Source organism: Solanum lycopersicum, chromosome 2 (assembly GCF_036512215.1).
Source record: "Solanum lycopersicum chromosome 2, SLM_r2.1".
Taxonomy (NCBI): domain Eukaryota; kingdom Viridiplantae; phylum Streptophyta; class Magnoliopsida; order Solanales; family Solanaceae; genus Solanum; species Solanum lycopersicum.
In genome coordinates, this window is record NC_090801.1 from 59,208,544 (window position 1) to 59,232,054 (window position 23,511).

Here is a 23,511-nt window from a genome sequence, read left to right on the forward strand (position 1 = left end):
AACTTCACTAGTCCATGTTGGTTACATTAGAATTTTTAATATGTCAAACGCTATCAAAAACAACAACACTTAACAAGCTTACGAATAATACAACACTTACTATTCTCTGAATAATGTTGTTGTGTAAATCTTTATGATGAAATTAGGGTTGGTGAAAGGAACGGCGTTTTTTAAGAAAATGATGAAATGCGGGAAAATAGTGAAATTAGGGCTCTATAAAATATCTATGTGGAGGTGAGTCGGGTGGGTGTGCACATGTAAAGGTCCATGTCATATGAATGTCACATAAGGCTTCCATTACACGAAAAGACAAGTCATATGAGCGGAAAAATTTATTTAATGTAATTTTCTAAGTTTATAAAATGAAAGTAAAGTACGTATTTAATCACTTTGTTCTCTACCAAAAATAAAAGTTGAGTAACAGAGAGGCCCGTAAAAACCTATTAGGCTTATACCAGATGCAAATTAGTGCTAAATCCCTTAAAACACAAATCGCTGTAAGAGCAAAAAAAAAAAATGGAAGAAAAGTTGAGCCACATCGAAAATCAGCAATTAGATGATGATGAAGAAGAAGATGAGGGTCCACCGCCTGGTTTCGACTCTTTAGCTGTACCATCGCAAAACACCAATGTCGTCATAGATGAAGATGATGATGAAGGACCACCTCCAGGTTGGCCATCAATTCCTCAGCAACACAACCTCCAGGTGAGATTAATCATAAAACACTAAAATGGGTGTCAATTTAATTTTGTTTTTTCTCTTGAGAGTTACTTGTTTTGGGTTGATGAAATTCATCTTTAGAACTGTTCCCTTTAAGTTAATGTATGATTGATGCATGTAGAGAAGTACATTCATCTGTCAAAAGATGGGAAATTAGTGAAAAATTGAAAATCTTGATGCCATATGAGTACTTGTCAATCATGAAAATCATGAAAAGAACATTAAGATTTTCCTAAAAGTTATGTGATTAATTTTGTGGGAATTTTATTTGAAGACTCTATATAGTTGAACTTGATCTTTATTGGCTTTCATGGATTACCTGTTTTGTGCTGGTGAATTTGATTGCTCTCAAGAGTTGGAACTTTCATGAATTTGAGGCGATAGCAGTATATATAACTATCATTAAAACATTGAAAGGGAAAAAAGAAGAAGAGGAAATAGTTAATGAATAAGTATTTTGCGTAGTGAAAACAGAACTATTAGATTCTACATATACACAAAGGTAACTTGTGAACAGACTACTGATGTAGAGATGGGGAGCAAAGAACACAAATCGGAAGATGATGAAGATGGTCCGCCACCTGGGTGGAACACTGTAATCTCACAGAAAAAATCGCCATCTTCACCGCCAACCCTAGAAGCAGTTATTTGTGGTAAGTCGTTAACTTTACTGTTAAATTACTTTCTTCCCTGCCCCCTCTCTTGCTAGCTCCCTCTCTTTTCTCCCTTGCACACAAACAACTTAGGTAAAAGCATTAGAATTGCTTTTAAATCGAATTGTCAGCTCCACTAGATTAATGCCTCTATTATTTTCTTGGTAAACAAATCTGTAAAAGATAGTGGCCGGCCTTCTTTCAGATCTATGCTAGATTGGTTCTTGAAACTTAACTCTTCAAATTACGGGTAGATGTAATTTTGGAAGGCAATGAACATGAACCATGTGGAAACATTAAGACTGTTGGTGATGCCTTTTTACAATTTTCTTCTTTTCTTTTGTTGCATCTTTTAAAGAGATAATCATTTTGAAATGCTTAACTTGAGCCGAGAGTCTATCTGAAGTAACCTCTCCATCTCCTAAGGTTGGTTAAAGGTCTTTGTGACATCACCCTCCCTAGACCCCACTTCTGGGATTACACTGCGTATGTTGTTGTTGTTTTAAAGAGATAATCACGTGGGACCACTATTTGGTTCTTGTAACTTCATTCTTACTGACCACCATTTTATGTAGCTTCTTTTGCACTTGTGTGCTTGTTGGTTGTCACATTTGCTATGATGTTACTTAACTATATACTGATAGTGTTTTTCCTTGCGTATTTGTTTTCAAAAGAAAATTAGTATAAGCTTACAGCTTACTATAATAGACATTACCAGTTTTTTTTTAAAAAATAGTATAAGCTTACTATAATATACTCTTTTTGGTTCTTATGTAATGTCTCTTAAAGGTTTGCAATTCACTAGCTTATTCTTGCCAAACAATTGATTTAGCCAATTAGAAGTATTACTATGCAGGGCTTATGGTCCCACATCAGTATCTTATGTATTTAGGATGCTCTTATATGAATGAGCTTAGATGACTTTTGCATCTAGTTGTTGAGCAAGATTATGAGGAACTTGGGGATGGATGAGTCTTCTTTATTTGTTTGGTTCATAAGATCTAACATTCTTACTTTCAGATATAGAAATGGAGAAGAAAGAAGAAATCATTAAAAATGAAGATAATGGTCCACCGCCGATATGGCAGTTGACCCCTAAACTGCCAGCGCTACAAACATCTACACCACCATCATGGACACAAGGAGCTTCTCTTGAAGGTGAGTCCTTTCCTATTCACTCAGATGAGTATCCATGTTCACAAGTGCAATTTTTATTTTCTTTGGCTTTGGTATATGCTAAAATACACTAATCTCTTGTACTTGCCATTTGTACATGCATACTTGTGCTTTTCGTTTTCTCTGAATTAGTCCACAACACCAATCGGGCTTCGTTTATGTGACATACCTGTAAGTTCATATTTATTGATCAGTATGGTATGAGAGATGACATGCCCCAATGTCTTTGTGTTGATTGAAACTGCAGGTGGATGTGATTGAAGGTGGGCCAAACTGAGAAGCAATTAATTCCATAGAACATGTCGAAAATACAAGTGATGAATTATTATATCCAAGATAAGAGAATAATCAAGAAATAATAAAAGCTAATATTTGCCAAATGATTAATATAATCAATTGAAAGTAATTCTATGCTAGGCTTGTGATAGCATTAGTATCTTCTGTGTTATGGATGCCCTCATGTGTGGTTAGATGTTGGCTTCATCTAGTTGTCACTTGTCCAGTAAGATTATGAGGAATTTGGGGATGCGTGAGTTCTTTATATTTGGTTCATCAGAATTAGCATTCTGACTTTCAGATATAGAAATGGAGAAGAAAGAGGAAGCCGTTGAAGATGAAGATAATGGTCCACCGCCAGGATGGCAATTGACCCCTCAACTACTGCCTCTACAGACATCTACACCACCATCAGGGATACAAGGAGCGCCTCTTGCTGGTGAGTCCTTTTTTTACTCAGATTCGAAATGTCCGTGGTTACAAGTTCAATTGGTATGTGCTAAAATACACTAGTCTCAATTACTTGCCATATGGACTCAAGCTTGTGTTTTTCTGATATAGTTAGCAATCGGGCCTCGTTTATGTAACAGACCTTCAGTGTAAGATCATGCTTGTTGATCAATATGGTAAGAGAGGTGGATCTGACCCTGTGTCTTTGTATTGATTGAAACTGCAGGTGGGATGTGATTTAGTAAGGAGGCCAAACTGAGAAGAAATTAATTTCATTGAACATGTAAAAATGACTAGTGATGAAGTATATTGAAATATGAAAATAATCAGTGGACAATACAAGCAACAGTGTGGCTCAATCCCAACTAGTAGGGTCGTCTATACGAGTCCTCCATATCCATTCTGCTCTATATGGGCTCGGTTTCATTCCAATACTCAATTATTGTCTACTAAGACAAATTAGGGGTGAATATGTGGAAAAAGTTCTAGCTGTGGTATGGCCAAAATTTATAAGCATAAAGCATGAGAGGTTCTCATTAAGTAAACAAAGTTTTTAAGAAAAATATCTAGGGGTTCATAGCTTAAAGGCTTGTGGGTCTGTAAAAGTTCAGATTAGCGGTATCAAAATTTGACATTTGGTTTCTTTGGAGCCAACCTTCGACTATTTCTGCCTTCTAACCTTAACCTATGAGTTAGCAATTTGACTCAATTGCCCGAGTCCCGATGTTTCAAACATATATACAAGTTTGCCATATAGTTTTTTTGTTCCGATGTTGTGCATGTAGATAGCAAAGTGGCTAGCAGCTGCTGATATGTCAATTCCATACAAGAAATTATATCTGGGTTTGGTGCTAAATTTGCAGTGGACAAATTCTATTTATTCAGTATCCTTAAAGTTTTGTAACTAGCTAACATTAGCTTTTGTAGACGTTGAAATGGCGAGCAACCAGGACTGTGATGTTGAAAAGGAAGGACATCCACTGGGATCGCCTACACCACCACTGCAGTCGTCATCACCGGTTGCTTCTTCTGGTAAACTCTACTACAATGCCTTAAAATAACATACAAGTATATGCAATGGGTAGTATAGCAGTGAACCCCTGTTTCATGCCAAGGAGTTCAAGATAAGATTGACTTTGTTGTATTGTGTCGTTTTGGTTTCTTGATCTACAAGTGCATTTAGTATGTATACCTTTTCGGTGGACATTTTGGGGGATACTGACAAAACTATTCACCAATCAGAAATGGATATGGGTCGCAAACAAGAAGGCACAAAGAATGAGGAGGAAAGGCCCCCAAGTGAAAAGCAACCAATGTCGCATTTAGTACAGATGAAACCTATAGTACCTCAAGCCTCATCACATGCTGCAACAGTTTCTTCCGGTCAGTTCTTTTCACAGAGCATAACAGACTTTTAGTTCATCTCATCCAATTTAGTCAGTTTATTTAGGAGATGCTTTGAACAAAATACATTATGTAATTAAGTTATGATGCAGAACTGGGTCAGATGGTATGTGGTGGTTGCCAACAGTTACTTTCTTATTCACAAGGGGCTAAATTGGTGAAGTGTTCATGCTGCCAGACCGTCAATCTTGTGCTAGAAGGTTTCTGCTTCCTCTTTTATACTAAAATGGATTCTTACACTCCTTGTCATTTTCCCCTTGTCACAAAATCAGATATATTCTAGTGATGATATTTCAATTTATCATTGGTAGGTTGGTAGGTTGCCCCCATATATAAGTTTTGTTGAATCTTGACACGTGCCAAAATTGCTGAAAAGATAACGTATAAAATAACTTCTAATTGACAGTATGAACAGTTAGTTTTCTCCATGCTTTTTATTCAGGGATCCGCTTTTGGTAAATCGGAGCCCTGTTATCAATATGTTTAAGTACGTTAGGAACAACTGATGTAAAATAACCGTGTGGTGCAGCTTCATTCTGATTTTTCCTTCTGATACTGTAAGTTCTGTATCTATTGTGAACTGGCATACCAGACCACTCATACTTGGATAGAGAGGAAATAAATAGGAAACAGACATTTGCTTCACTTTCTTGTTTTCATGGATCTGTACAACTATCCTGGAGAATTTGATGGTTGAAGACCATCGACTCATTTCTATGGGGGGCTCACTCACGTGGTTCTGATTGTTCTCACTGCAGCTCATGAGGTTGGACAAGTTAAGTGTGGGGGTTGTGCAGTGCTGCTCATGTATCCGTATGGGGCGCCATCAGTTAGATGTTCATCTTGTCGTCACATGACAAAAATTTGGGTATGGACTTCATTTCTTCAGAAATACTTGTGCAGTCATGTCAATTAATCATATGACATTTTTTTTTGGGTATCTGCATTTCCCTTTTGAAAAACTTAGCCTGGAGCTGAAATGTCATTTAGTCCTATTATACTTGTTAGCATGCACCACATATTAAGGTGGGATAATATGCGAGATGTCCTTTATGGCCATTTAACATGTTGCGTACAGCACTGGTAGTATACATTTTAAGCTAGAAATTTCAGATTACACGCATGATTTATATGTATATTTGTCTGTGATTTTGGAAAATGAATTGCGTCCTAGATTTCCCTCCTTTTTGTCAATATTGACTTTTGAGACATCTATGCTTCTGAACTTTTCTCCTGCATATCCAGGCCCACAACAGACGACCTCCTCAGTCAGTGCAACAGCCTCGAAGAAGACATCCTTCCTACCAAGTTCATTAGCTTGCTTATCTCGATCTGATTTTGGGGAATCCATCATGTAGATGCATTGTTTATATGAAACTTCTGGGCTAGTTAGTTGACATCAGGTTACTGCTTGCTTCATGGCTTTGGCATTTCCCTTGGATTTGTAAAATCTTTACCGTATCAGAAATCTGTGACAATCTTTACCGTGTCTGGATGTTGGTGACACTAGTTTTGGTAGTTTAGTTTCGCCTCATCGAGCTCAGGAAACCGGTTAATCAGTATGCAATTTATAAGAGTGAGGACTGAGGACTTCATTGCACTCCTTAATTTTGCAATGATATCTCCATGTCTTATTACTTCTAATATTGCACAATGAAAATTTTCTATTTATTTTGAAGGTAATATCAGGTGGTTTCTACACAAGAAATATTCTCTTACAAGTTGGATTACTGTTTAGCCACTGCTGAACCATTTTTCTTAATGGTATTAGCACTATGCGCAAAATTTTGTTGGGCATAGAGAAAAACAGAAGTTGAGCAGCGGAAGAATTAGAAGTTAGAACATCTGTATTATTTACTACATCTCGATTGAGTATTTAGAGTCAACACTAGACTGCCCTACTACGTTTAAACAGCAATAGTAGATGCAGCAGTAATATTAAAAATGCAGCAAATGAGAGTTACCAATCCAACTACTAAGAAAAGCTATTGATCACCACATGCTTGACCTTAGGAAGAAGAAATTTTAAAAATAAACTATAAGACATTCAAATTAATTGCTAGTGGCAGTATCCATAGACCATATTTGGGACTTTCAATCATCAGGAGATAGAAACTGTCATTTTCAGCTGCAGATACATCTTCACGACTTTCAATCATCAGGTGGGAAGTCCTCATCTGAGGCATTATCCAGAAATGAACCAAGAGTTTTTCTCAGAAAACTGAATGCTTTATCATCCTGTCAAGCAAAAAAGGAGGACGGTTAACTTGGCGGTATGAGAATGTATGCAGTGTGTGACAGAGATAAGGTGCACCATAGAAGTTAACCTGCTTCTTTTTCTTCAGCGACTCCTCTAGTTCAGAAATTCGTTTTTTAGAGTCTTGCTCAAGATCAGATATCATGCTCTTCTCTTTCTTCCCTGAATCAATGTCATAAAAATCTGTCACAGGCATCCTTATCATTCAATAAATATATAATACAGAGTTCCTGTAACTCACTTAGTTGCTCATATCGCATGAATAGTCTTTCCTTTTCCTCCTCATATTTGGATATAGTATCTGTGAAGATACAATCACGATGGTTAGCGTTAAAATGTTTTCTTCAAGCAGGGTTTGTAAGGACTCTTCAAAACATATGGCAGGTATAAACGCGTAAATCTAGTTGAAATTCTGTAACAGTCAGTTAGATTGCAATTTTTTGTAAAATGATAACATGAAATGAATAAGAGGTGGGTGGTTAATCTAGAAACACAATGTTCCAAAAGTTGTACGGACTACAAACAGGTCCAACTCGTGTGGAAAATTCGCATTAGAAGAAGTACCTCTGAGAGACTGCAGATGTGTAGCTTTCTCCTTGTTGAACTTCTCATAAATGGATTGGAACTTTGCAGTTTCATTCTTTAGCAGGTTCTCACACTGCATAGAAGCAATATATTGTAGAGTAGTGAGCTTCTTTCGAACGCCCTATCATGGGTAACTTATCTAATTGAGGCTGACCTCTTTTGAGCTCTTGGACAGTGCCTTCGCAAAACCTTGCCTAATGAGCAAACATACTGAAGATCAACAAGAAGCTACCACTTGCAACAGTTAAATTTACATTGAGCATATATTATATGCTACACATATTTCTCACCTGTCTTTCTCAAGTTTTAATTTCAGCTCATCGATCTTTGACTTGACTTCTGAAGTCACGCTAACCACAGACCACAATAAGCAATAATGTTAATAACCATTTCTTTGATTTAAGCGACACACTCCATAAATTAAAGTGTGGACTTGACATCACAGGAACAAAAGAGGACGAACTCATCAGGCTTACATTCTCATGCACTTAGTAACAGTTTATGCAGGGATTGTCCAAATTACTATCAATTTCACTCGAGAACAATCAGTATTTCTTACTCATTAAGATGTTAAACAATACACCAGATCAGTCAAACGGTTTATTGTCAGAACTGAAAGATTAGCTGCTTGAGTGACTTAACAAGTTGCAACTAGAATCACTTTTAGATGTTTAAGCAACGTAGAACAATTCTACAAACTTGTTAATGCACAAAACTCATTTAAACAACGTACAAATCATTAGTATAATCAGGAATCTCCATAAAAAAAATTAAGATCATATGGAATCTCCAGAAAATCAATTCCCACATACATTTCCTAAAACCAAAAGTTCTGCCAGAAGTACTGTGCACAAAGGCAACAAGAAGCTTGGAATGCATCAATTTTGATCAAAAGCGAGATCCAGATCAAAACATTGTACAATTTTCATGGCTAATTGCAAATCCTATACAAGGTCATTTAGATCTATATGCTAGTCCAACTGTTGCAAAATGAAGAAACTGCAAAGCAGAGAATATGGAGCAACGTTTGCAGAAAAAATTAGCCAATTCTGTGCGCAGAAGCAAATACCTAGTTCCTCCTAGCTGAGGAAATTCATCGAAAAAGCAATCGATACAGGAATTACATCGCAAAAACACACGATATTGCCTTAGCAAATACTTAAGCCCATATAAGTTTATGAAGAACCTAGAGCTTGGTTCTAGGTCTGAGACTCAGCTCTCCAATGATTTAACTAAATGTAAACAAATTTATTCAGCTTCGATATATCTGTACACGAGAAATCAATTATCAAGGAAAACAGGAATCAGACATGCACCTAGAGATGGTTTCTTCTTTCTTCTTCAGACCGTCTTGTTGTGCCTTCTCTCTTATCTGCTTTAACGCCGTCATAATCCCTTTGATATCACTGCCAGTTTCATTCGACCTCATCAAATTCCATACTAACTTTTGAGAAATTAACAAAAAAAAATATGAAAATGAAAGCGTACTCTGAGATCTCAGCATCGAAATCATCTTCGACGGCGCTAGCTCGCCTTTTGCTCTCCGATTTTGGTATTTGCGGCTCCGAAACTCTTTTCCTTGCGCTTGATTTTGACGCCGACATTTTCTCTAGAAAATTGAACTTTGAGAATCAGCGTTTGTATGTGTGTGAGAGGGGAGGGAACTTTTGAGAATTCAAAATGGATTCTACCAGCTACGAATATTTATGTTTCTGTTGGCGCGAAACTGTGTTGATGGTTGATGAACAGTACTCACCGAATTCTTTTTGTTACTTGCTTTTTTTCCTTTTACTTTTACTCGTCACATTTATTTTGATTATCAATTTGACTGACTCTTGAATCTAAATCGAATTAATTTAATTAAATATTTCAAATTTCAACTAAGATATGATTAAATTTTATGCAAATCGACTTATCAAAAGTATATGACAAATACAAGTGAATGAAAAGACTAAAAACTAAAACAAGTAAATAAAAAGAGTTTTTCGTACTTTTCTGAAAACGTAAATGCTAAGCTTGCCACTTCATTTGGTATGATTCCACTATGCATTAAAATTAAGATGCTATTTTGACGTGTATCATATTCATCAATGTGATTGTAAATTGTTTGAATTGCACATTTATTCGAAATTTAAACTTGAGATGTCTAATCTAAATAAATGCATTTGAATTCCCTAAGCGTCCACTGTCAAAAAGAGCTTATGCATGTTGCAGCAAAGTTTAAATTTTAGATCCACCTTTTGCTCGGTATTTTGCAAGGGTCAAAAAATCCACCAAAAGATAAACCTTCTAATTTTAGATCCACCTTTTGCTCGTGTTTCGCAAGGGGTCAAATAAAACTTCTAACGTGCTCTTGTGGTTATGACATTTTCCACCTTTTTTTTTTCAACTAGTTTCCGGGCACGCGCTTTGCGCGTGTAACCCATGAGTGTATTATTTCTTAAAAGATAATACTACTTAATAATAAAATATTTCTAATTGAGATTTCTTACTTTGTTTTACTACTAATTGTGACACTCCAATTTTCTGACCTCCAAGTGAATGCATCGAGATAATAATATGAAAATTAATAAAATAAACTTTGTTTGTAATTCAAAAAATAAGTTTGCAAAGCTAAAAGGAAAAATAACAACTATCTAAATTAAATTTCTTGATAGTTCCGTTTTATTGGTAGAATAATGCTAGATAGTGTAAGATTAACTTTGAGTGAAGGAAAACAAAACCTTTCAACTTTTTTAATGAATGTCTTTTTAAGTATTGTATTAAATTTTTATCCACAAACACTTTAAACTAATTAGTTAACTATAAATATTTAAAACTAAGATGTAAAAAGTTTTTATCATTTATATTTTAAAAATCAGGATATTTATGAATAACTACTTATTTTTATATAAAATTTAATTCTGTCATACATAACTTATCCACCATTAATCTACTATTATATGTTTCACCTTTTTTTCCATAAAAAGAAAAGAAAAGAGTAAACATCCTATTTTATCACATTCATTCTTAAAGATGAAAATTAATGTATATGTAAAAATTATAAGTACGGAGAAAAGCAAAAAAAAGGTACACATGAGCAAGATAATTAGGCATTTCATTTTGTTTGTCTCTATAGTGAAACTGAACATTTGAGCATACCAAATACAAATATGAATTTAGAGCAACTTGCTAATAAAAACAAGAATTCAACTATACGAAGAGAGACAAAAAAGTCTTATTATAATTCTTACTACAAATAAGTATAAAACTAACACATCAAGCTCCGATGCTTCAGTAATTGAATTCTTATCTATTCCCGTAACTGCATGAGGGAATCTCACAACTTTCACCTCAAATTGTGACATTATTTCACATGTTTAGAGTTCCTACATAAAAGAATTGTAGGAGTGGTAAATAAAAGTTCTTCTTGAAAAAGTTAAATTTATAGAACAAAATTATGGAAACATGAAAAGTCACATAAATTATTGTTAAAATAAATATAAAAAAGATAGAGATGAAATTTAATTTTAAAGATACATGAATCTACTTTAATTTCTTAATAATTACTCATTTTTATTTTTATTTACATTTATGTTAGAAATTTGAAAGGTCATGATTATGAAATGAAAATAAAAAGATTATATATATATAAATTATATAAGTTTTAATTTATTAGAGGGGCAAAATGGTAATTCAACTTTTAAGTTTTGAGCTTCATTCTTATAATAATATATGATATGATTTAGAATGGAAATAACTTGCACAAAATGAAGCATTTTGTGAAAGCTTTACCAGAATCTTAACAAGATAAAAGCCGTTCAAGATCTTCCATCTTTTGCATAGCAAACAGATCAAAATCAATCTAATTAGATGACTACTCAGAGTTAACTTACAACTCATTCCATCAGTTTGTGCAGATCTACAAACAAGTAGATTGATGAAATTATAAATACCTGACACCACCATCTTTAGAACTGTCAAACTACACACAGGTGGCGTTCAATGCACCAATAGAACACTTAAGAAACTGATTTCAGCATCGAGGATCTATTGTGCAAGACTAAACGCAGCTACAAGGTGACTCAGACATCGATTGTGCTAGCGAAAAATGAGAACAAGCAGGCTATTTACTCCAGAGGAGGTAAACTGTATACTGGTCCTACGGTGCCACTCAATTTGTCATTCTGAACTGAGATCACACTTCCCCTTCACTGATGTGAAGCCAATTTCTCTTTATCGACCTCGAAAGCCTTCCGAGCTTGTTTCAGCTCCTCATTCATGGACAACAGTTCTGTACACTGGTTAAGTTTCGGCAAGTCCTGCACAATAGAACAGTATCCATCCAAAATTTAGAAGCTCATAAAGCAAAATTTGCAGTAACGCCATATCCAGTTTGTAGAGGTAGCAAAGCAGGACTGATTTTTCAGAACAACCATCCATACTCTTTTTGACAACTAAAGACGTGTTGAAATATTCAAATCACAGCAAGAGAAACCAGTAAGCAGCACAATAGAAGAGGCACGTGGCACTAAATAGATAGAAGGCGAAGGCAACGCCTCAATCTCCCAGCCTAATTCTACCCAACCAAAAGATGGAGTAAGATGAAGTAATTTTTTGTTTTAATGATCAACAAAGTAAGAAGCTAACTATTCTTGACATTTTTCGTTGGCATGGAGACATCAAACTAGTCCCGAAAGAGTTTCAGGTTTATCAGGCACAAACAAACATGAAATTACCATTGGAACTATTTTCAGATACAATTCTATAATGGTGATACATGAGCTAAACTACGATCTATCATAATGAAACCAATTATTCAGTGTGATAGCAGTACTAACACGCATGAGGTAAGCCAAAATAATAGCAACAAATAGAACCTTAAAGTAGTAATTAAGCTTGAGATGAGCAAAACTACAAATCTCAGCTTCTGTCCAACTACACTTGGCTATCCGGACACTTGTATATGACTTTGTTCCACTAAAAGGCAGGTCTAATAGTTTCCTTAATGTTCTTAATTGAAATAATATAGAAAACTCTCAAGACCATCTCATTGAGCGAAAATGGGATGGACATTTTTCAACTAAATATTCGCCATAATGCTGCAGATTCAGATATGCATATATATTATATATATGCATGTTGAATTCACAAAAAGACTGACCTTTCTAATTAAGAACAGAAAGTCCTCGGTCAAAAGCTTCCCCCTTTTGGATGCAATATCCTGAGCTTTGTGCACCTACCCAAGTTGAAGAGCTCAAAAGATAGGACCATATGCATGTTTCTTCTAAATCAAATACTGAAGAAAATAAATTGCGTAGAGTGAGAGAGAGATATAGAGGAAAGGGATGATTTTATTATGAGGGAAAGCCCTCTATTTATACAAGAAAACTCAACACTTTGGCCAAATGGCCGACACTCCTTTACATACAACACTTTACACCTGGCCTATTTATATTCGGCCGACACAAGAAAACAAAATACTTTCACACATAATTGGCCTTTATTTTTTATATGGCCGACATACTATTTACAACTTTACTTCTTTATATACTGGCCTTTGCTTTTTTAAATATGGCCGACACTACTATTCATACTTTACAGACACTACTATTCATACTTTACATATGTCTTCATTCTAGCTGGACTTCAGGAATATAGTTATCTTCTCCGTCGCATTTTGTACATAGATGATCTGAATACTTTTGTCCAATTAGTTTGCAGTATCTGGTCATCAAGTTTGGAGAAATGAATTTTTTCCTGATAGCTCTTGTTGTAGGTGTTTGTTCTGGCTTCAGCAGACTTAATATCCATTGTCGTACTTCTTCCATATCTGCTGCTCTTATATCTCTACAATTGGAGTATATCATTGTTTGATCTCTGTTGTAATAACTCCAAATTGCATTTTCATTTAGGTAGTGTTTGATAACTCATTTAATATGGTAGCTATCCCAATAGTTCTTTTGTTTGCATAAAAATCTGGGATATCCACCTTCTGTATCTCTTCTTGTATATCTATTTTTTCTAGTATTATCATATCTCTAGTTAAATCTATCTTAATAACTTGTATTGTAGGTTTAATTTCTTCATATAGTATTTCTGCTGTTGCTGAGTAGAACTTTATATAAAATAAAGTTCCTTTAGTTATTCTTTTATATTGCAGAAATGCCTCATGTAGCTCAGGTATTTTAGCTACTTCGTCTCCAGTTATAGTATATACTGTGCTTATTAGCCCGTAATTGTAGCAAGTTGCTACTAGATTTGGATTTGTTCCTGGTTGTGCTATTAGTTTGTTGTATCCTTGTAGGTATTGGGTGATATAAAATTTTCGTTTGGATTTTTGGTATCTTTTGCTCTAGGGTTTAGGTTTAGAAAAGTTTGTATCTTGTATATATTTTCTATATACATTCTGTTAATGTGATTATATGTTTGTTTTTGTGAATCTAGACTGGCTTTGTAAGTATTTATTTGTGGGGTACGAACATATCTTTTTGGGTATTTTGTGGAGAGTATGGTTTAGAGAATAGTTTGTTCATTTGTGTTTGTATATTTCATCTTACCTTCTTTTTTTGTAGATGTTCCTCCTGCATATGTGCTTCCTGTAGATGTGCTTCCTGCAGCTGTATATATTGTTTTGTTATGGGTTTTTAGGTGTTTCCCAACGTCACCTTCTAGCTCCGTCATGCTGCTGGTTTTTAAATGTTTCTATTAATACTTGTACTTCGTTTTCTATCTTCTCCACCTTTTGACAAAGGTTTGTCATCATAGCTAGTATTTTCTCCATTGTATCTTCTTCTGGAGAGATAGTCTGCAATAAAAATTTTATCAGTCTTAATTACTTCAATTGTAACTGTAAAATTTAGTATATTTAATACCAATCTTCTTATTTCTTTAGTTGTAACTGAATCTTGTAATTTTCCAGTAATCCACCATTTAACTTGTGCATTATTTGTTCTCACAATAAATTCATTGTAAACTATATATGGTTCAAACGCTAATAAACATTTATATAATGCAAATAACTCTTTTCTGTTTATTTCCCATTTTAATTGTGCTTCTGTATATGATCCTGAGTAATATCTACAATGATGTTCAGTTTGTTCATTATCATATTTGTACTTTAAAACTCCTCCATAACTATAATTACTTGAGTCTGTTTCTAATATATATATAAATCATTTTTCTTCATCCGGAAAATATAGTTTTGGTAATTTTTTGCATAAATTCTTGATACGTCTTATATGATCTTTATCTTTATTATCAAAATAATATTCAACATCTTTCCTAAGTTTTTTTATGTAATGGTTTTAGGTATTCTGCTAATTTTGGTATGTATTCTCTTACCTGATTTACTATTCCTAAAAATGATTGTAATTTCTTTTTTGTATCTATATTTTCATCACTATTAACAATTTTTTGTACTATATGTGTTTGCATTTTTATTCCATTTTTATCTATTTGTATTCCTAGAAATTCTATTCGTGGTTTCATAATTTATGCTTTCTTTTTACTTAAGCTTATACCAGAATGTTTAATTATATGTATAAATTTTTCTAATAATCTAATATGTTCATCTTGTGTTTTTGAATATAATAATATATCATCTATATAAACAATGCAATTTTCTAATTGATTAAAATAATTGTCCATAAAATGTTGGAATCTACCTGGTGCATTTTTATATCCAAATGGTAGAACATTCCACTCATAAAATCCTTGTGGTACAGTAAATGTTGTTAGCTGTTTAGATTCTTCGTCTAATTTTAAGTGATAAAATCCTGATTTACAATCAAATTTACTGAAATAGTTATATCCTTGTATCTGTCTTATTTTTAGTATCTTATTTGGTATTGGGTAGTTATATGTTTTAGTTTTAGCATTCAGGTTGCGATAATCTATAACCATTCTACTTCTACCTCGTTTTTGTTCACTATGTTTATTAACTATAAATGCTGGACTTGTATGTTTACTATTGCTTTCTTGTATATAATTATTCTTCAATAGTTCATTTATATGTATTTTGAATTCTTTAAATCATCAAAATTATATTATAATGGTTTTTGTGTTATTATACTATTTTCATCTATTAATTCAATTTTTACTTTCATCTTATGCTTTTCCCATCCTTGTAATGGATTTTCAATATATAATAATTCTAGTTGTTCGTTAATTATTTTAACTTTATCTATTGTAAATATGATAATTTCTAATTGTGTTGTTTGATTTTTATTTATATTTTCCATTTCTTGGTTTATCTTTTCACTTCTTTTTATCCATTCTATAGGTTTACGTTGTTTATTATTTACTCTTTTTGCTCTTATCTTATTTCCGCATGGTGTAGTAAACCACCAATGTGTTTTTGTTATAATATGTGGATAAAATCTTTCTAGAAATGACATTCTAATAACATACCTTTTGTTGTAAATTCAAAATTGTACATTTCTTCTATTGTTAGTATTTTATCCCATATTTGTATTTTTATATTTTTTGCTTTATATGCAATCATACTTCCTTCATTATTAAATCCTGTTACCACCATAGGTGTTTTTAATTTTTCCCATTTATCTTCTGGTAAACAATTATATTTACATATATTCGCTTCTGCTCCTGTATCTATCATAGGGGTATAATATCTGTTGTGGTATCCTTCTACAGTAATTTTTGCAAGTATATAAATTTTCATTATTCATTTGTTCTTTTGATAATTATCTTCTTATTTTGGCAAGTTATTGTTAATTGTTCATTTTCTATATTATATGGTTTAACTTTTTCTAACCATTTTATTCCTAAGGTAATATTTTGGTTTCCTTGGTAGATTTTAAATGGTATTATCAAGGGTATTCCTCCTATAATTATTTCTTTTTCTGTCATCTCTTCGTTTGTGTTTACTATTTCACTAGGTAATCCGGGGCATAAGTGTCTTGTTTCTATAATTTCTGTTTCTAATACTAATTCTCTCGTTATATAATTCTCTTCTTGTCCTGTATTTATCAAAATTTTATATCTTCTTTGGTCTATTATCCCTGTTATAAAGTAATGGTATGGTGTTATCTCTTCTTTATCTAATAAATTTTGTGAGATTTCATAATTTCTTTTAGATGTGCTCATTCTTGATGATGTAGCTCTCGTTAATGTATTTGGTACACTTGAAGTGCTTAATCTTTCTTTTACAATTTCTAAATCTTCTTCTATGTCTATTTCTTTATAGCTATAGTCATTGTTGTCTATTATGGTAATTATTTTTTCAAAAGGATTTTCTACCTTTATTCTATCAATTTTTTATTTCTTGCTGTTACTTTATGTTTTGTTGTTAGTATATATAGGTTCTTACATCTTGCTGTAAATATTTTACTTCCTGGTGCTAATTCTATTTCAGACATTTTCCAATATAGAACTAATGATTTATCTATATTTCTATATGTTAATGCTACTAAGTAGTTGGCACTTATTATAAATTTAAATTTTTGGTATATTAAATTTCCTCTTACTGCACTTATTACACTTTTTTCTATAGGGTGTATAATTCTATCATCTGCTAAGTATATTTCAATAAGTGTGTCTATTCCTTCTCTAACACATGCTTTTATCAATATTTCTGTTCCTCCTAAATGTACGTATTTTATGGGTGTTTTAGCTTTTATATCTTGTATTTCTTTATTAATTATCCTCTTATTTAGTATAGGTATTTGTGCCTTTCCTTTTGTATATTTGCAATCTATGATGTGTTCTTTCTGGCTAACTATATAATATTCATCTTTTTGTCTTTTAAACCAATTCCTTAAGGTAGGTATTTCAAGTATTTTTTCAACACTTAAATCTAATTCTTTTCCTTTTATTTGTTCAAAAATTGTATTATCAAATATAATTTTTTGTTCTGATAATTCTTCATTTTGATAGTCTTCTTTAGATATTATTTTTATGTCGTCTTCAGACATTAGATTTCTTCGTTCATTACATCATTTTCTAGATCAATATTTTCTTCTTCATTTTCAGTTTCTATATCTGATACTTCATATATACTATCGTTTTCACTTAGTTCATAGTTTATATATTCTATTTGCATGTATTCCTCTTATCTATAATTAATTCTGCAATTTGTTTTCCTTTTGGAGTTTTAGGTAACTTACAATCTCTAGCTAAATGTCCTATCTTTCCGCAGTTATAACAAGTACATTCTGATAGTTTTCTCTTTGGTCTATACGGTCTTTTTGTTTTATAATTTTTTGCATAATATTTTTGTCTTGGTTTTTTGTATTTATATCTAGTTTTGGTTTTTCTATAATTTTTGTGTCGTTTAGGTCTTTGTTTTTTATAATATTTATTTGTACATCCAAATTGTGGTGCTGTTTTATTTTACAACAGGCTAGATTTTTAATTAGTACTTTTTCCATTTTTATTTTTTCTTTTTGGTTTTCGCATAATTCTACAAACCATTGATGTAAAAATCTTATTCTAGCTCCTAAAGTATCTGTTAATCCTTCATTGTTCCAGTCTTTAATTATTTTTGTACTAAATGGTTCTGGTAGTTTTGTAAAATATTGTTGTCTTATTTCTTTTGCTTCATTTATACCATATCTTGCTTTGTAATAATATTCTTTGAATGCGCATGTGTATTCTTCTATATAACACATTTTACATATAGCTAATTTTGTCATAAGTTGTCTATTTATTGTTTTTTCTCTATTTTGTTCTTTTATTTCTGTGGTCATACCTCCAAATTTATTCCGTATTGCTAATTCGTATTTATCTAGTATATCTATATTTGTTGTTGATGGAGATCCATCTATTTTCTTGTCACTTCTAAGTGTTTCTCGACTTTCTGGGGTAAATTTCCTATCCATAATTTTGTTGTTCCAACAAATGTTCTTTCTATATATCCTGGTGTTTCTTTTGTTGTTATTTTGTTATCAATTAATTGTTTAGATATATTTCTAACCCATAGTAATATTGCTTTATTTATATCTGTAACACAATCTAGATCTAAAAAGTTATATTGTTCAGTTATTGATCTAGGCGTCCATTTTTTATTTAACCCGCTATTCCATATTGCATTTGTTTAATCTGATCGTTCATAATTCTCTGTATAATAAGTTGGTGTTGTCCATTTAGGACTACTTCTAGGACTATTATCTGGGTTTTAACTCTTGATGTGCTGGGTTGATTTATATCTCCTGTATTTATTTCTAATTTTTTCGGCTTATTTACTTGTTCTAGAATTTCTGTGTATGTTTCACTTATATCACTTATTTCTAAGTTTTGATAGTTTATTGTATCTGATTCATTTATTTCGTCTATTTCAAGATTTTCATTTAATTTTTGTTTCATCTTATTTATCTCATTAGTTAATTCAAGTTCTTTATCTTTTTCTACCTGTTTCTCTTTTTGTTTGGTTTCATATAATAATTTTAGCTTAGCTAATTCTTTTTCTAATTCACTTATTCTTGTATTTTTTATTTCTTCTAGATGTTGTACTTCTTGCTTTGCTTTTATTTTTTCAATTTCTTTTGATTTATCTATTTCTTCATTTTCCTTTGTTATTCTTACCATAGCTGTCAAACTATTTTCTAATTTTGTTGTTTCTTTTTCTAACATTAAATATAAGTTATTTCCTATTTTTTATATCGTCTTCCTAAATTTGAAAAATATTATTTTTATTACTAAGCCATCTTGATTTTCATATGTCTTTTGGTCTACTGCAAATTCTTCTTTATTCATTATGGTTCGTGTTATAGCTTATATCATGTTGTAATTTGTATTCTAGGCAATCTATTTGTATTTCTAGCATAAATATAACTTTTCTTTGTGCTAATATTGATTTATTACATACTCCTGCTAACATATTTTCTTCTAATCTTTCTTTCCTGTGTTGTAATTCTTTTCTATTTTTCAATTATCTTCTCTATCAGTTGTTGTTTCTATGTTTCTTTGTTCATATTGTTTTTTCAGGTAACGAACATACTTATATTTTGTTTTAGAAATTATATCTATCAAAAGATTTGTTTTACTATTATTTGTTTTAGAAAGTTGTAATAATTCATATTTTATATATAAGGTTTTTAACTTTTTCTGTGTCTTTCGTACCTTTCTTTCTATTTTAGTTTTTGTTATAGTAGCTTTATTTGATGTTTGATTATTCTTCATAGTTTTAAGAGTAAAATATTTTTTCATAATATTTTTTTTTAAGTAGATCTAATCTTTGTATTTCATTAACGTTGTTTGTAATATATTCTAAATATTCACTTTCTCTAGTTCTCAAATATTTGTAAAAAATTTCAACTAGTAGTTTTTCAAGTACTTCTATTCCTTCTTTAGTTTCTTTCCAGAATTGTAAGTATAAATAATTTATCATTGTTCTATAAATAATTCTATATCATCATATAAGTCTATACCAAAATCTTGGGTTGTTTCTTTTATTATCTCATACATCAATAATTTTTCATAAATTTCTCTTTTTGTATCGGTATTAAGACTTTTTAATATATAAAGTATTAATATCTTGTAATTAACATCATCTTCTAATAAATAGGATTTCATTTTATCATATTTTCGCTAAAATTTTATTCCTTCTAACCTCTTAATAGATTATACTTATTTATTATGTAATAATAATGATTTAATAATCATCTCGTCTGGTCACTACTACGGTTTTCTTCTTTGATCAGTTACCCTAATAGCGCCTCAACTTTGTTTACTCCCCTAACCGGCCTTCTTGCCTATCGATTTCAACTTTAGGATGGCATAGTCTGGGCATACCTATTCGCAGAATATTTCCGTAGCAAACTTTCTAAAGATGGTTATTATACCCAAGTTGAAGAGCTCAAAAGATAGGACCATATGCATGTTTATCGAAATCAAATACTGAAGAAAATAAATTGCGTAGAATGCAAAGCTTTATCTGGAACATGTATATTCTGAAACCTCTTCGAAAGAATAGCACTGGATAGTAGTAAGTTCAACTCACCATATCAGTGACATCATCCACCACGATGTCTTCAACAAGTGACACAGTTTCTGGAAGTGGCTGATAGTGCAACACTATTAGTTTAGTAAAGATCAAGGGACAAAATAATACCAGCAACTCATAGAAAATCAAAATCAGTACAACTTCCAGACAATTCTTTTGATATTTACAAGTAATCAACCATCATCTTTTATATAACCTATAAGGCAATCAACCATCTCCAAGTCCAGTATTAGTTTACTAAATTAGAAAAAATAAACATACAGCTGCCAAAGGGAACATATCAATAAGAAGATCTTCCAGCAAAATTATCTCTGTTTTATGATGGAGTCACTAATGCATTATGACCGCGCTCTATTCCCTTGTGCAACAGGGAAAGCAAGATGTGGTAAAACAAGAAAAAGGACTGTACTCCAGCAACAAAGATTATTCCTTTTAAAAGACAACTAGACAACATCATTACAAAACTCCAATACTGAGTTTCTGTTCTTTCCTTAGAATCAGCACAGGTCCTTGGTCCTCCCAAAAGTCCCTTTAGACATTATTGCTAGATCCTAGACACAAGCTTAGAACAATCATCAAAGAAACTAAAAGTATTTCCCATAGCCGGTGAGTGATTTTTGTTAAACATTAAGCAACAAGCGAAGGCCATATTCAATCTGTTCTATACAAGCTGCAACTTTTCCCACTATAAATGTTTGTACAGAGAAAAGAAAAGCTAGGTGACAGCAGCATGACATAATTCACTGTATTGCCATACACACAACAATCAACGCGTATAAACACCATGGACATACGCAGATGAAAAACAATGAAGAGATAAAAAGTGAAACAAAGAGGCATCTTACATTGCTATCATCTCCAAAACCATACATCATGTGTTGCACTGTGTAATAAATAAAAGAAATATTAATAAATAATACAAGATGAAGTGATTTAACATTATTATCACATCTACATAAAGAGTCACTAACAATCTTTCTGAAACATGCCACGTTTCCTCTTAAGTGAACTTTCTGAAGGTTGTGATGCTCCTACTCTAGCTTTTGAGGATGGCCCTGCAGAAGAGTTGTTCATTTTCAATTTATTTTAACGTCCACCTCTCAACCTGCCAAAGTGTCATACCATCCTTAGCAAATACCATCAATCAAACGTATTATATATAATTATCTGACAGATACATCACGCAAGTACCATTGAAAAGAAAATAGAAAACTGAACGCACAAAGAATGCACTTCCATAGTTCTTATAATGGTTATCACCACTTAACCACCTACACAATTAGCTCAAAATTTTCCGGTTCTATAAAAAAGGAAGCTCATGGTAAAGATGGAACATGCATTCTTCTATGCAGCTCCCAAAATAAGCACCCAATATATACACAACCCATATATAACTGGAAAAAAGTTCTTTTACTGTAAATGATCATCAAATAATAGAATTCATGAAAGATTAAAAGTTAAATCTATTTTTTTTCTATATGTACATTGTGTGGAAGCCATTACTGAAGCTTTGTTATACAAAATCCAAGGTGGGACAGACGCGAATTGGGCATATCGATCAACAACAAAAATAATAATAATAACACAGTTATCAAACAATCAACATCCAGGAGACCAGGAGTGCCAATGTATTGAAGAAAAGGAAGAAAATGCAAGAGCACATAAAACATTAATTATAATTTCTGCAGTCACAATCACAATTAGGATCGTAAAAGAGAAAAAGAATTCCGAAGAGAAACCTGCAAAAGTGTTGATTCCACTGGAGATGACGAGAGCACAATTGTAAACAGAATTTCAAATTGAAATTCCAAAATTATTAGGGTATTAGAGACATCCGCTCAAATTTATTAGAAATTGGGGAAAAAGTTTATGTTGTTCAAACGGGTATGTCGGTGAAAAAAAAAGAATTTGGGTTTAATGGATCATAGTGGCCATCAAACAAGCCCAAAATAGTTTTTATCAAAGGCCCAAAACGAAAAAAAATGTTACTCTAGCGATAATTTTGCATGTTTAACAATTTATTTTTTTAAAAAGAAATCGCTACATAAATTTTTTGTTGTCTATCAGATATATCAGTTGTAAGTCAGACATAATGAACTTGTTCAATTGATGATAAGTTATGTCTTGTAGGTAAAAATGGCATGTTTTGATCAATTGATCACAAATTGTAACAATCGAGTAAAATTTGATAACATTCATTATAATTTCTATATATCGTATTAAATTGTTATACGTTATAATATATTAATGAAAAATGTTGGTATACTTTAATTATTCAACAACTTTTTTCCTCTGCCTCATATAGAGTCATTCCTATAATCCATAAAAATAATAATATACGCTTTTAATTGAAAAGGTGTATGGCTAAACTAAGAAAAGCTATTGAACACTACATGCTTGACCTTTGGAAGAAGAAATCAATATATATATATAAATAAGGATCTTCAATCCGCCTATGTGGCATGCCTCAATGTTGAGAAAAATATATATATTTTTTTTTTTAAAAAAATAGGGCTTTTTAGATTATTTCTTTTTACACAATATTATATATATATATATATATATATATATATATATATTGCTATTAATAAGTAACTTAATGAGCATTACACCTCCTAACCTTTTAATAATATCTATAACATCTAATTTTTGATTTAATAATATAACTCCTAACCTTTCATATTCATAACTTTCAAAATATTTAATATAAAAATTATAACTCCTAAATATTACACCTATAAAAATCCACTTTGAGACATTGCATGATAGTCATTTTATTTTTATTTTTCTTATTCTTCATTTTTTATTCCTTTGATTTGTTAATTTTTTTTGTCTTCTTTGATCTGATTTTTACAGGAGAGGGATGTATGATGAAAAATATTATATATTTTGCATATTTTGATTTTGTGAGGTAAAATGATTTGACATGTCTAATTATCATAATCACTTTTGTTCTATTATAATTACATATAGATTTGATATTATTAGGTTGGATTGTTGATGATACAAATCATGATTCTTTTATAGAAAAATAATTTGTTCTTTTT

The 23,511-nt window shown here is 31.9% G+C and overlaps 3 protein-coding genes across 13 annotated transcripts; 1 reads left to right on the plus strand and 2 right to left on the minus strand.

The window, feature by feature from the left end:
• The first annotated feature begins 389 nt into the window (after positions 1-389).
• LOC101248737 (uncharacterized) lies at positions 390-6,387 on the plus strand. Of its 4 annotated transcripts, none has more exons than XM_010318446.4 (9): positions 390-705; positions 1,238-1,373; positions 2,394-2,531; positions 3,127-3,264; positions 4,194-4,307; positions 4,518-4,658; positions 4,772-4,879; positions 5,438-5,547; positions 5,925-6,387. In XM_010318446.4, the coding sequence occupies exons 1-9, from the start codon at positions 517-519 to the stop codon at positions 5,994-5,996; spliced, it is 1,146 nt and encodes a 381-aa protein (XP_010316748.1). In that variant the 5' UTR covers positions 390-516; the 3' UTR covers positions 5,997-6,387. The 4 variants fall into 4 exon arrangements, with proteins under 4 accessions (XP_010316748.1, XP_004232872.1, XP_010316749.1 ...); XM_004232824.5 differs by having other exon boundaries at positions 391-705; positions 4,203-4,307; XM_010318447.4 differs by having other exon boundaries at positions 391-705; positions 1,251-1,373.
• A 105-nt stretch (positions 6,388-6,492) lies between these two features.
• LOC101246794 (meiosis-specific protein ASY3-like) lies at positions 6,493-9,651 on the minus strand. 2 transcript variants are annotated; one of them, XM_069293655.1, is made up of 9 exons: positions 9,513-9,651; positions 9,010-9,130; positions 8,838-8,927; positions 7,812-7,871; positions 7,676-7,715; positions 7,501-7,594; positions 7,178-7,237; positions 7,007-7,098; positions 6,493-6,917 (listed from the first exon to the last, which is right to left on the minus strand). In XM_069293655.1, the coding sequence occupies exons 2-9, from the start codon at positions 9,123-9,125 to the stop codon at positions 6,831-6,833; spliced, it is 639 nt and encodes a 212-aa protein (XP_069149756.1). In that variant the 5' UTR covers positions 9,126-9,130; positions 9,513-9,651; the 3' UTR covers positions 6,493-6,830. The 2 variants fall into 2 exon arrangements, with proteins under 2 accessions (XP_069149756.1, XP_004233833.1); XM_004233785.5 differs by lacking the exon at positions 9,513-9,651 and having other exon boundaries at positions 9,010-9,261.
• Positions 9,652-10,609: 958 nt separating this feature from the next.
• On the minus strand, positions 10,610-22,359 carry LOC101248069 (transcription initiation factor TFIID subunit 13). Of its 7 annotated transcripts, none has more exons than XR_003245303.2 (7): positions 22,204-22,359; positions 21,436-21,569; positions 21,310-21,347; positions 20,462-20,521; positions 12,665-12,739; positions 11,457-11,822; positions 10,610-10,889 (listed from the first exon to the last, which is right to left on the minus strand). XR_003245303.2 is itself a non-coding variant. In XM_010318443.4 (6 exons), exons 2-6 carry the CDS (start codon positions 21,536-21,538, stop codon positions 11,712-11,714), a joined length of 387 nt encoding a protein of 128 aa, XP_010316745.1. In that variant the 5' UTR covers positions 21,539-21,569; positions 22,204-22,359; the 3' UTR covers positions 11,337-11,711. The 7 variants fall into 7 exon arrangements, 3 of the variants coding, with proteins under 3 accessions (XP_010316745.1, XP_010316747.1, XP_004232870.1); XR_740038.4 differs by lacking the exon at positions 10,610-10,889 and adding an exon at positions 14,061-14,308 and having other exon boundaries at positions 11,337-11,822; XR_740036.4 differs by lacking the exon at positions 10,610-10,889 and adding an exon at positions 14,061-14,308 and having other exon boundaries at positions 11,337-11,822; positions 12,665-12,799.
• Positions 22,360-23,511: the final 1,152 nt, after the last annotated feature.

Excerpts from the sequence above, each read along its gene's own strand:
- LOC101246794 (XM_069293655.1), bottom strand. The coding sequence starts at position 9,125 with ATGTCGGCGTCAAAATCAAGCGCAAGGAAAAGAGTTTCGGAGCCGCAA. Across the intron at positions 7,872-8,837 it reads AAAGAAGAAACCATCTCTAG|CGTGACTTCAGAAGTCAAGT; the intron begins GTGCATGTCTGA and ends GTCTGTGGTTAG. Across the intron at positions 7,716-7,811 it reads TTAAAACTTGAGAAAGACAG|GCAAGGTTTTGCGAAGGCAC; the intron begins GTGAGAAATATG and ends TTTGCTCATTAG.
- LOC101248737 (XM_010318446.4), top strand. The coding sequence starts at position 517 with ATGGAAGAAAAGTTGAGCCACATCGAAAATCAGCAATTAGATGATGAT. Across the intron at positions 2,532-3,126 it reads ACAAGGAGCTTCTCTTGAAG|ATATAGAAATGGAGAAGAAA; the intron begins GTGAGTCCTTTC and ends TCTGACTTTCAG. Across the intron at positions 4,308-4,517 it reads ATCACCGGTTGCTTCTTCTG|AAATGGATATGGGTCGCAAA; the intron begins GTAAACTCTACT and ends TTCACCAATCAG.
- LOC101248069 (XM_010318443.4), bottom strand. The coding sequence starts at position 21,538 with ATGAACAACTCTTCTGCAGGGCCATCCTCAAAAGCTAGAGTAGGAGCA. Across the intron at positions 20,522-21,309 it reads GTTTTGGAGATGATAGCAAT|CCACTTCCAGAAACTGTGTC; the intron begins GTAAGATGCCTC and ends TTGCACTATCAG. Across the intron at positions 12,740-20,461 it reads TGGATGATGTCACTGATATG|GTGCACAAAGCTCAGGATAT; the intron begins GTGAGTTGAACT and ends CAACTTGGGTAG.